Source organism: Lactuca sativa, chromosome 8 (assembly GCF_002870075.4).
Source record: "Lactuca sativa cultivar Salinas chromosome 8, Lsat_Salinas_v11, whole genome shotgun sequence".
Classification (NCBI taxonomy): Eukaryota; Viridiplantae; Streptophyta; class Magnoliopsida; order Asterales; family Asteraceae; genus Lactuca; species Lactuca sativa.
This window is the reverse complement of record NC_056630.2, coordinates 141,479,525-141,492,666: the sequence shown is the minus strand read 5'-3', so window position 1 is coordinate 141,492,666 and position 13,142 is coordinate 141,479,525. Positions and strand designations below refer to the sequence as shown.

At 40.4% G+C, this 13,142-nt stretch overlaps 1 protein-coding gene across 3 annotated transcripts; it reads left to right on the top strand.

Annotated features, from left to right (window-relative positions):
- The first annotated feature begins 213 nt into the window (after positions 1-213).
- On the top strand, positions 214-3,832 carry LOC111893713 (uncharacterized). 3 transcript variants are annotated; one of them, XM_023889781.3, is made up of 14 exons: positions 214-344; positions 459-603; positions 889-1,198; positions 1,282-1,540; positions 1,618-1,859; positions 1,948-2,164; positions 2,239-2,318; positions 2,409-2,493; positions 2,573-2,704; positions 2,800-2,913; positions 2,990-3,037; positions 3,139-3,223; positions 3,343-3,399; positions 3,502-3,832. In XM_023889781.3, the coding sequence occupies exons 3-14, from the start codon at positions 978-980 to the stop codon at positions 3,528-3,530; spliced, it is 1,569 nt and encodes a 522-aa protein (XP_023745549.1). In that variant the 5' UTR covers positions 214-344; positions 459-603; positions 889-977; the 3' UTR covers positions 3,531-3,832. The 3 variants fall into 3 exon arrangements, 2 of the variants coding, with proteins under 2 accessions (XP_023745549.1, XP_023745550.1); XM_023889782.3 differs by having other exon boundaries at positions 3,485-3,832; XR_006186105.1 differs by lacking the exons at positions 3,139-3,223; positions 3,343-3,399; positions 3,502-3,832 and having other exon boundaries at positions 2,573-2,714.
- The last annotated feature ends 9,310 nt before the right edge of the window (positions 3,833-13,142 follow it).

The following is a 13,142-nucleotide window of genomic DNA, read 5'->3' as shown; positions in this document are numbered from 1 at the left end:
TAAATATGATACAAACCGATGTAGTATTATGGAGTTAGGTACCTAAGCTTATATAAGGTTGTTAGGTATATTCACTTTACTATATATATATATATATATATATATATATATATATATATATATATATATATATATATATATATATATATATATATATATATATATATATATATATATATATGATTAAAAAATGTGAAGTGGTATTTGGCAGAGAGGGTGGCTAAAAATAGTATTTAAAAAAAGGAAGGTATATATAGAGGTGCAGTCGTGCAGATTCCAGAGAGAATCATTGGAGATGAATTCAAAGAGAGAGAAACCAACGACGAAAATGGCGTATTAGCACTGTATGTTTACGCATATTACATCCACTGATTTCAATTTAATATATATGTAATCGTATATTTGAAGATTTTCTGGTTCGATCGATATAATTTTGCGTTTTTGTCTCTCTGGAACAGGAATTTCGCAATCTCAGCGCCTTTTTTTCAATTTCCTCAACCTCGTCTTTTTTTTTTTCTTTTGCTTCTTCCGATTGATTTTCTTTCTTCAATACAAGTTGAAGTTTTTCAGAGAGTCATATTCTCCGGCGAACTACTCTGATTGGTGAGTGTTATCTCAATATTAACGTTAATATTGTAACGAATTCGGTTTCCATTTCGTAATTCTACATTCTTTATATGTGCGTTGTTGAAAAGTTCTTGGATCTCGAAATATTTTGTGGAATTCGTGTAAGGAACAATTATGGACCTTCATTTGGAACAAAAGATTCACGGATTGCGTATTTGCGTTATGTTTTGATCTTGAGTTATCTTGCGTATACGTAAGTTGTTTGTTGCTGTGTTCTTTTCACGTATTGATTAAGTTTGTTCTCTGTAAAAATGATTGCAGAAATCTGTTGGCCGGTTGGTGGGAATCGGATGATCTATTTGGGCAGGTTTCTAGGGCGATGACTCCCTTGGGCTGACTGAGGGAACTCGATGGATTCAGCAAGAAGTTGGCTACATAAGTTTCAACCTAGAGAAAGGTTGAGATCAAATACCAGAAGGAGGGATTCAATAAGTGATGTTGAAGATTCAAACAACCCAGCCATGGATGAAGAGGCCTCAAATATAACAAAACAGAAAGTTGCTGCAGCTAAGCAGTATATTGAAAACCATTACAAGGAACAAATGAGGAATTTGCAGGAGAGGAGAGAAAGGTAGGTACATGCTTAATAATGTTAATGAAGGAAGAATCTTCCTAAAAATAAGTAACCCTTCCCCTTGATTTTTCATTGAACAGGCGAATCTTACTGGAGCAGAAATTGGCTGATGGAGATGTTTCTGAAGAAGATCAAAACAACTTGCTTAGATTTCTAGAAAAGAAAGAAACCGAATACATGCGTTTACAAAGACACAAAATGGGAGTTGATGATTTTGAACTACTCACAATGATTGGAAAAGGTGCATTTGGTGAGGTCAGAATCTGCAGGGAGAAGACAACAGCCACTGTATATGCCATGAAAAAGCTTAAGAAATCAGAAATGCTACGAAGAGGTCAAGTACGTATAAAACATAATATCTCTTCTCTTCATTAATACTTTTCCACTTTCTTTAAATTCATTAAATCCATTTTTAGGTTGAACATGTAAAAGCCGAAAGGAATCTCCTTGCTGAGGTGGACAGCAATTGCATAGTGAAACTATATTGTTCTTTTCAAGACAACGAGTATCTGTATCTGATAATGGAATATCTACCTGGTGGTGACATGATGACATTGCTCATGAGAAAAGATACCTTAACCGAAGATGAAGCAAGATTTTATGTTGCAGAAACAGTTTTAGCAATCGAATCCATCCATAAACATAATTATGTACATAGGTAGTACTATATGTTATATGTTTTATAAGCTTCATTCTTTTGTTTTGTTTTGTTATCAAATAATAATATTTTTATTGTAACAACACAGAGACATCAAGCCGGATAATTTGCTTCTTGATAGATATGGACATTTGAGATTATCAGATTTTGGATTGTGTAAACCGTTGGATTGTAGTACACTGGAAGAGACGGATTTCGCCACAGGGGATCATGTCTCCAACTCAACAGGTGAGGGCCATTCTGCTGCTCCTAAACGCACACAACAAGAACAACTCCAGCATTGGCAGAAAAATAGGAGGACTCTTGTAAGCATTTTCTTTTAAATACCATACTAATTATTAATAAATATAAAATTATTAATTGTTGGGGGGCATTACAGGCTTATTCAACTGTTGGGACTCCTGATTATATTGCTCCTGAGGTTCTACTGAAGAAGGGTTATTCATTAGAATGTGATTGGTTAGTACTTACTTAGTAGTATGAGTGTTTCTTTAAATTAAATTTAATTACATTTTCATGTTAAATATAAAATATGTTATTCTTTTTCAGGTGGTCTCTTGGTGCTATTATGTATGAAATGCTGGTGGGGTACCCACCTTTCTACTCAGATGATCCAATGTCAACTTGTAGGAAGGTGATTGGTTTGTTGTTTTAATCAAAGATTAACTTATAAATATTTTGTTTTTCATTTTTATTTTTTTATATATTTGTAGATTGTACATTGGAAATCACATTTGAAGTTCCCTCAAGAAGCACAGCTTTCATTTGAAGCAAAAGATCTTATCAGCAGACTGCTGTGTAATGTCAATCACAGGCTGGGTTCAAAAGGGGCACATGAAATAAAGGTTTTGTATGGTGTGTCATATTCTAAGTTACACGAATTATTTAAGAAAAAAAATTAAGTAATATGACTCAAATTTTTTTTTTTTTAATGTTTTAGGTTCATCCGTGGTTTAAAGGTATTGATTGGGACAGAATATATCATATGGATGCTGCATTTATTCCCGAAGTTAAAGATGAATTGGATACTCAAAATTTCGAAAAGTTTGAAGAGGTATTTATAACTTTATTTATGTTTATTCTTTTTCTGTATCCCACTTTATATTTAACTTTTTTTTTTAATATTTCAGTCTGAACACCAAATTAAGAGTTCATCAAGATCTGGACCATGGAGAAGGGTAAATTTTCTGTTCTTACCACTTAAATGCAAGAAATAGCAACCTGCTTTCATTTAATTGTTTTTTTATATAGCATTATGCTTTCATTTATGTATCTCCAGATGCTTTCATCCAAGGATATTAACTTTGTTGGCTACACATACAAGAATTTTGAGATTGTAAATGACTATCAAGTCCCTGGAATGGGTATCTCTTTCTCTCTCTATCTGTCACCCACACACACACTTATAATCAAAATATGAGAATGGGCAAATAGGTCATTTGTAACAGATGGTGACTGATCTTGTACTTGTTCATGGATGCAGCTGAATTGAAAAAGAAGAAAAATAAACCAAAGAGGCCGACAATCAAGTCATTATTTGGTAACATCATTATTGCTAACCTGAATTATGTTAAATCTTGGATCTTTTATTTACGAACAGTTTAATATTAATTTTATTAAAAAAGGTTGATTCTTTTTACAGAGGAAGAACCAGGTCAAGAATCATCTTAAGGACACGTCTCAATCATACCAAGGGGTAAAAATTGTTATGATCACAAAATTTGGTTGAAGAATTACATAACTTTATGTGTTTTTTTTTTTTTAATATTCTTTTGATTTTACTATCAAAATTCAATGTAGATATAGTTTACTTTTACTAGTTGATTTTCATTTGTTTTAATCGTTTCTGTTGCTTACGGGAACCCTGTGTATAAAGAGCCCAGTGTTGTGTTGTACCTTGAATTGAATATAAAAGTGGAAGTCCGATTTTAGTTGATGTTTTATAATGGTTATTGTAATTATACAAAAATAAATTTTAATTTTACATCTGTCGAAGAACATGACTAAACATATCAAGAAAGAAAATAATAAGCATATCAGGTCGTAGATTTCAACTATTTCAAGAAATTATTTGCATTGTGTTTCAAGTGAAATTATACATTAGGAATCAATTGGCTTCAGAAATATAGGGCAAATTATAGGAAATGCATTATATTGATTATTTTTTCACCAAAACCATTGCCAACTGAATTTTTTTTTTCTCAAAAACCTCATCTATGACAAATGTAGGCCAAATATACGGTCATATGTGCTGTTATGGACTGATGTTGGGGAAGGCATATTCTAAAAAGAAGTCTTCTCTTCCATCACTTTTCATGCTCAAAAGTCAAAACCATCATCCCGATAAGTGTTATCTCTTTTGATGTTGATAGCCACAACAAATTTCAACGATTCCCTATAAGGATATAGATTCACATCATGAACGAAGGGAAGGTCAATCACATCATGATATGATTGACCTTATCAACGACTCCCCATAAGGATATAAATAACCCCATTGAACGAATCAAACGTATTAATAGTGTGATCAATGGTACGGTCAATCACACCATGATATAGATTCACATCATGGTGTGAACAATGGTAACAAAAAACATAATTGTATTAATGGCCTTATGATTGAAGGTATATGGAAAACAGATCCTTTTCGCATTATAGATAAAGTTTGATGTTTTTGTCTTCCAAATTTGATGAACCCCACAACAATAGACCGAAACTTATTAATAGCCGTTTCAAAAAGTTGTCTTATGATGATAAGTCTTTCTTGGAAAGTCCTTTTTCAATGGAAGATGTTAAAAATGTAATTTAGAGTTGTGGTAACGATGGATTCACGTTCAAATTTCTGAAAGTTTATTGGGATACCCTTAAAGATGATGTTTTTAATTACATCAAAAATTTTTAGTTAACCGGCGTGATTAGTATAGGTTGTAATGCATCCTTTATTTCCTTAATCCCAAAGAATACCGACCCCCTTTCTTTAAAAGATTATAGGCCTGTGAATCTTATTGGGAGTGTGTATAAGATCCTCTCGAAGATCCTTGTTTTGAGGCTTAAAAAAGTTATTGGGAAGGTCATTAGCCGGGAACAATCGACTTATATCGAGGGTAAGAGTCTTTTCGATGTCCCTCTTGTCTTAAATGAACTTTAATCATGGGCTAAAAAAGTTAAGAGGAAATTTCTTGTGTTCATAGTTGAGTTTGACAAAGCGTTTGATTCGCTCAATTGGGGTTATTTAGACTCGATAATGGAACAAATGGAGTTTGGTAGAATTTGCAGAATGTGGATAAAAGGATGCCTCTCCTCCAACAGGGCTTCTATCCTAGTGAACAGTTCACCCACAAAAGAATTCGAGATCAAGAGAGGAGTTTGGCAAGGTGACCCAGTTTCATCGTTTCTTTTCATTCTTGCCATGGAAGGTCTTAGTGTTTCTTGAATGAAGCTTGTGGTCATCATATATTTCAAGGTATCTCGCTCCCAAATAATGGCACTTATTTATCCCATCTTATGTATGCGGGAGACGTTACCTTTGTGGGTGAATGGACCGAGCTTAATTTTATCAACCGTAATAGACTTTTAAGATGCTTCTATATTGCTTCCAATCTCAAAGTCAACCTTTGCAAAAGTAAGGTTTTTGGAGTTGGTGTTGATAATACGGAGGTGGCTAGATTTGCTAGTATTTTAAATTGTGAGTCCGTGTCTTTTCCATTCACTTATCTTGATTTACCTATTGGAGCAAACATGAGGTTATCTCGTAATTGGAAGGTAATTATTGATAAATTCAAGTCCAAGCTCTCTTCATGGAAGGGTAAGAAACTCTCATTTGGTGGGAGGCTTACTCTAGTCAAATTCGTCTTTGGGAGTCTTCCTCTTTATTATTTTGCATTTTTAAAACCCCAAAAAAAGTGATCGAGTTGTTGGAAAGCAAGAAAGTTTCTTTGAGGTGGTTTAGTTGACAAGCGAAAGATCCATTGGGTCGCTTGGAACATTGTGACAAGCCCCAAGGATAATGGTGGGCTCGATGTCGGTTGTCTGAGATCGCTTAATTTGGCACTTCTTTAAAAATGGCGGGCGGTTAAAAATTAAGAAAGAGAGCTTTTAGTCCCTTTACATCAAAAGCTTACACAATATTACGGGAGTTGATGGGAAACCTTTTGCGAAATTTGTACATGGCTTTCTATATACAAATGCACATGGACCTTGAGGAGTGGGGAATCTCGATTGATAATCTTTTTATAAGACACTTGGGGATGGTAAAGATACATTTTTATTAAAGATAAACGGTATGGTACATTTGGGTCTTAAAGATACCTATCCACAGTTGTACAAAATTGAATCTAATAAGATTTGCAAGGTTGGAGATCTTATCTTGAGCAGAAAGGGGACTGTTTTGAATAGGAGTCGGTCCAGACAGCCTAGGCGCCGAGAAGTTGTTGCTTTACTAAATATGTCGACTGTCATGTCAGATGTTGTAACATCCCGAATTTCAAGTGTGTCTCTTAAACCCTTCTCTTTTCCAAGATTGTCAATTTAAGTCCTTAAATGATGTATTAAGTCAAATGAGTACATTTGCACGTACTCATGCGCTTAAGTTGGACGCGGACTCGCCTAGGTACGTTGGGCGTAGCGGGTCCAGATGCAAACCCTAATTTGTGGCATGTGCACTATAAAAGGAATGCTAAGGCCTTGTCCTCAGCCACCATTTGAGAGAGTGAAACCCTAAGAAAGCATTTCCTTCGTCCTAAAGCTTGTGTGTGAGTGTTTTGAGCTAAAAGTGCCTTTGTGTGTTAGTGAAGAAGAAGGAGGGGTGCTTGTGGAGGCTAAGGTTTGGAGTTCAAGCTTGGATCTGAGTTCTTCTAAGGGAGGAGCTTCACTTAGAGGTATAAAGCTCAAAACTTTCCTCGTTATTTTGGTTTGGTGTTTTATGGTCCATTTCTAGGGTTTAAGACCCAAAGGTGGAGACTTTATGAGCAAAAGGGGCTCCATGGACCTAGATCTGTCCCATTTCAATGTTATGTGTGTTGTTGATCCATAAAAATCCCAGCTTGGTCGTCATTATGAAGTCATGTTTGATTTATGGGCTTTAAAGGGTTGGAAGTGGAATGTTTTGGGTATTGGTGACTCTCATAGCCATGGAAAGGCTTAAAGTCACCAACTTTATGGATTAAGAGGCTTAGGGGTAGTCAGATCTGGGAGTTGGATGTGTGTCTTAACCGTTTAAGACCCCAAAAGCAAAGGAGCATGAAACTGGGATTTACGCGGGGCGTAATCCCAGTACGTGCAGTGTAGGGGGTCGCGTTCCCCGATTCTGTGAGGTTGTCGGGTACGCCCAGCGTACAGATTTGGTACGCGCAGCATAACCCGGAGAGTTGACTTTTGTCGACTTTTAGGGTTTGGTCAATGTTTGGGTCTTTGAGCCATGAGAGGGGTAAAATGGTCTTTTACCCTTTTGAGAGTGCTAAGAGAGGGATTTAGTCTAGCCTTGAGAGTTGTATTGATTAGAGTACTTATTCCATGTGATTAGGCGGAGGCTAGACCAGATTTTACTAAGTTCGAGATTTACCGAGTTACCCAAGGTGAGTCTTCTCACTATACTTTACCTAGAGTGGTAATTAGAGTTATATGACAGAGTATCTTGTATGTTATTTATGTGATTGTGATACACTACATTCTTTCTATGTGATTCATGTCGTGTATGTCCCAGAGTTTACAGAGTTAGAACCGGAAGGTTCACATGGTTAGGACCAGAGGGTCCATAGAGTTAGGACCGGAGGGTCCATAGAGTTATAGCCTTGAGTGGCTAATATGTGTTATATGTGGTATTTTGGGGAACTCATTAAGCCTTGTGCTTACAGTGTTTGTGTTATGTGTTTCAGGTACCAGTGAGGATCGCGGGAAGGCGCCGGCATGATCAGTACACACTATTGGAGTTTTATACATTTGATCTTGGGATATGATTTTATGGATTTGTTATGTGATACATTGAAAATTGAGAATCTTTATGAATGAAATTACATTTTTAAAAAGTGAAAATTTTGTTTGAAATTTACGTCGTTACAAGTTGGTATCAGAGCCTTGGTTTGAGGGATTTGGGTGCACCTTCGGGCGTATCTGAACTCAAACTGAGGATTTGAGAGTTTTACAAAATAAAACCACAAATTTTTTCTAAAGGAGTAAAAAGTTTTTGAAAAGAACAGAGCAAAGCAGTGTGTACGATCAGTCAGCGCCCGAACGGTGATTTCCCAAAACACCCTTATATTATGTGTTATGAGATATGATATGATATATTGTGCATGTTAGAGTAGGCTAGGTATTCTTATTAGGACTATAGTGGCCTGATTTGTGATGCCTTAGCCTAAGGATTATGCTGCTAGGAGACGCTTGAGAGTGAGTAGGTAGCAGCGAGGAGCTTATGAGAGGTCTGCTAGAGAGTAACTTAGTCATAGTGAGAGTAGAGTACTCGGAAATTGGGATCCTAGAAGGAGGAATTAGGGTGAATACTGATGCGGTGTGGACGGTAGTATTGGGCCCGTACTACTGAAGACACCGGATCAGTGCGCAGCCCAAGTAATAATCCTTAGGGTACCAGGGATCGGGTAGAAATGGGATATCGAGTGTAGGCATACTCGAGCGAGTCTCTGATATTTTGTGTTGTATTTCATAGAGACATCATGGTTGGGACACGCCACACACCTGAGAGCAGTGGTGTTAGTGATGAGGAGATCCTCAGGTTGATTCATGAGGAAGTGGCTACTGCCATCCGAGCCGAGATACCGGAGATGTTTGGGTCTATCAAGACCACTCTGATCGAGACTTTTGACGAGCATTACGCTGCTCTTACTGATGCTGGTATTGCTGCGGCCACCACAACCGTCGCTGCTGCGAGGTTGCAGGGGGTGACTTGTTGCTGTACCAAGAGTTCAGCAACACGAAGCCACCAGATTTTGATGGGACGCAGGATCCGATCGCTACGATGAGATGGATTTCTGATATTGAGGGATGCTTATATACATGTTCTTGTCCGGAGCATTTGAGAGTTCGGTTCTCGCTGAACCAACTTCGCTTGGGAGCGAAGGACTGGTGGAAGTTTGTGACAGCGCACTATTATTCTGCAGAGCTTGTCGCGGTGACCTGGGAGAGGTTCACCGCTATGTTTGGTGACGAGTACGTTCCCCGGTGGAAAGGGAACGTTTGGCTCAAGAGTTCTTGACCCTCAAGCAAGGTACCGAGTCCGTTACAGTGATCACCAGGATATTCCATGAGAGGGCGATGTTTTGCCCTAAGCACGTGTCTTCTGAGCAGGCACGCATGAGTCGGTATTTGAGCATTTTGAGGAGAGACATCCACGAGTTCATGGCTAACTCGTCGTACCAGACATTTTTCGAGCTTCAGGAAAATGCCCGGAAGAGGGAGATTGAGCTCGAGACTCAGGCCAGGGAGGAGGCGGAGTCTCAGGGGAGGGATTGGCGACCGACACAGTCCCAGTCGGTAGCCAAGTGGGCCAAGCCTGCCGATTCGAGATCAGGGAACCAGAAGGGCCACACTTGTGGCAAGTGCAGCAAGATTCATGAGGGGATTTGCAGAGCAAGGTCTTGCTACAAGTGTGGCAAGGAGGGGCACATGGCCAAGGATTGCCCCAAGGGGTTTGCAGTCTGTTTTCATTGCAACCAGACCAGACACCGGAAGGCCGAGTATCTGCAGTTGCGGGGGTCAGCACACGGAGCATCACAGGGATCTGCCCCTACTACTGTATGATCTACAGAGAGTTGGCCGGTGAAGACCGAGGCGCCATAGGCTGGCGGGAGAGTCTTCCAATTGACAGCGGAGGAGGTCCGCGCAGCGCCCGATGTTGTGGCTGGTATGTATTCTTTCATCTATTTATTTTGATTTTGTGGTATTATGCTTATATTATGATATGCGTAGGTACATTTCTTGTGAGTTATGTACCTGCTTTGGTGTTATTTGACTCGTGTGCGAGTCGGTCTTTTGTGTCGTTAGCCTTTAGTCAGCACATCAGTATCTTTCGAGAGGCGTTGAGTCGACCTTTGCGAGTTTCCATAAATGACGAGAGAGCGGTGTATGCCACTGATGTGATTCGAGGATGTGTACTCGAGATCTTCGGCGTTGATTTTCCGATTTATTTGGTCCCAATTGTGATAAGAGGTGTTTGTGTCATCGTGGGCATGGACTGGTTGAGCAGGTTTGGAGTGGTTATCGACTACGAGCGACAGCTGGTGACCATACGAGACCCTAGTGGGGGAGCTCTTACGGTTTATGGAGAGGGTACCCGTTCTGGGTCAGCATTTTGTTCGGCCGCTAGAGCGAGGCAGAGCCTACAGCAGGGTTGTAGCGGATTTGTGGCTTATGTGGTGGATATGAGAGTAGATGCAGAGAGACCAAGGTCGGTCGATGAGGTCCCGATAGTGTGTTAGTTTCCGACTGTTTTCCCCGAGGAGTTGTCGGGAGTGCCTCCCGAGAGGCAGGTAGAGTTCCGTATCGATTTGGTTACGGGGGCAGCGCTTATCGCAAAGGCGCCCTATCGCCTTGCGCCACCAGAGATGCAGGAGTTATCCTCACAGCTGCTGGGGAAGGGGTTTATTTGGCTGAGTAGCTCATCGTGGGGAGCGTCGATCCTTTTTGTCAAGAAAAAGGATGGTTCACACTGGATGTGTATTGATTACCGGGAGTTGAACAAGCTAATGGTCAAGAACCATTACCCCTTACCGAGGATCGACGATTTGTTCAATCAGTTGCAGCGAGCGTCTTGGTTCTCCATGATTGATCTGAGGTCTGGATATCATTAGATGAGAGTGTGATGAGGATATCCAGAAGACATCGTTCAGGACTCATTATGGGCATTACGAGTTCGTGGTGATGCCTTCCAGGCTCACCAATGCATCGGCGGTGTTCATGGGTCTCATGACAGGGTGTGCAGGCCAATGTTGGATTGTTCGGTGATCGTGTTCATTGATGATATATTGGTGTATTCGAGATCCAGAGAACAACATGGGGAGCATTTGAGGGAGATACTCGGAGTACTAAGATCGGAGAGGCTTTACACCAAATTCTCCAAGTGCGATTTCTGGTTATGAGAGGTCCAGTTCTTAGGACACATCGTCAACCAGAATGGGATATTGGTCGATCCGGTCAAGATTGAGGCTGTGATGAGTTGGGAGGTGTCGAGATCCCCTTCAGAGATCAGGAGTTTTCTGGGGTTGGCCGGTTATTATCGGAGATTTATCAAGGATTTCTCCAGGATTGTTGTTCCTCTCACCAGGTTTACCCGGAAGGGCGTGGCTTTCAGTTGGAGCCCGGAGCAGCAGGCCTCATTCGAGACACTTCGCTAGAGATTATGCGAAGCCCCGGTGTTAGCCCTTCCGGAGGGGATGGAGGATTTTGTGGTATATTGTGACGCGTCGATATCAGGATTGGGTGCGGTGCTGATGCAGAGAGGGCACATGATAACATACGCATTGAGGCAACTAAAGCCTCATGAGATGAGGTATCCTATTCACGGCCTGGAGTTGGGGGCTGTGGTGTTCGCCCTCAAGATCTGGCGTCACTATTTGTATAGGGTTCGGCGTACCATATACATGGACCACAAGAGCTTGAAGTATCTGATGGATCATCCCAGCTTGAACATGCGCCATAGGAGATGGTTGTATATGGTAAAGGATTATGAGTGCGAGATCCTGTACCACCCAGGCAAGGCTAACGTTGTAGCCGATGCCTTGAGTCGTAGGGCGGAGAGTGCCCTGATACGGGATGTTTGTATGAGGTTGGCAGTGATGACTCCGGTGTTCGACACCATTCGGGAGGCCCAGGTAGAGGCCATGAGACCGGAGAACCGCAAGAGAGAACGGGTGATCGGGCAAGTATTTGAGTTCATTGCCGATAGCCGAGGGCTTATGACCCTTCAGGGCCGGATTTGGGTACCATTTGAAGGCGGGGTATGTACCATTTTGATGGAGGAGGCGCACAGATCAAGGTTTTCGATCCATCCCGGTTCCACTAAGATGTATTTGGACATGAAGATAGACTATTGGTGGCCCTGTATGAAGAGGGATGTGGTGTGGTTTGTAGAGAGGTGCTTTACCTATCGCAGGGTTAACGTCGAGCACCAGCGACCGAATGGCAAACTGCAGCCACTTGAGATTCCCCAGTGGAAGTAGGAACAGATTTCCATGGATTTTATCACCAAATTGCCGAGGACTGCGAGAGGTGTCGATGCAATTTGGGTGATCGTTGATCGGCTGACAAAGAGCGCTCATTTTCTTGTTATCAGTGAGAGCTCTTCTATGGAGAGGCTGGCAGAGTTGTATGTGAGAGAGGTAGTATCGCGGCATGGAGTATCGATCTCGATCATGTCGGACCGAGATGTGCGTTTCACTTCCAGGTTTTGGAAGAAATTCCACGAGGATTTGGGTACGAGGCTGCATTTCAGTACCGCATACCACCCACAGACAGACGGTCAGAGCGAACGGACGATTCAAACGCTTGAGGACATGCTTAGGGCATGTGAGTTGGACTTCGGAGCAAGATGGGACACATATCTATTGGATAAGGTGTCTAAGTCCATAACTTATTTGGTATATACTTGACCCGACCCGGCATGGTCCATTTGGGTTGCACTTCACCCGAACTATTTATGGATAATTTTATGAGAGTTATACACATATGTTTATTAATATATTATAAGTTATAATATATTAATATGAAGTCATGTTATTTAATTAGTCTTAGTCTTAAATTAATTATGAATTAATTTAGAGATTAAAAGGAAGACTAATTAGATTGCGGGCTATTGGTTTTATATAGTGTGGGCTAACACTCATTTGTTAATGGGCTAGGCTTATATGGAAGTCCATGGATGATCCATGGAGCTTTTAACCCATGGATCCTTGGAAAAGGAAAGGTCATGGGTTATTAGGGTTTCACCCTAACCATGTACACTATAAGCATGCTTATGTTGCATGAAATAGCCACTAGTGTGTGTGCTTGTGTGTGGACGAAAATATAAGTGTGTGTACACTCTCTCAAAGTTTCCAAGTGTTTGTGGTGATTTGTGATTCCATTTGAGGCATTCACATTATTGGTGCTTGGCTCTCAAACTCCAAAGAATCAATCTCATCAAAAAGGTATGTAATCTCATCTAACTCTTTTATGTTTAAATGTTCCCCATGCCATGTTAGATAGGTTATGAACCTTGGAAAATTATTATTTTGCATGTATTAGACAAACATAGATCCAAGGTCTATTAGGGTTGCATGCACACTTAGGAAGTGT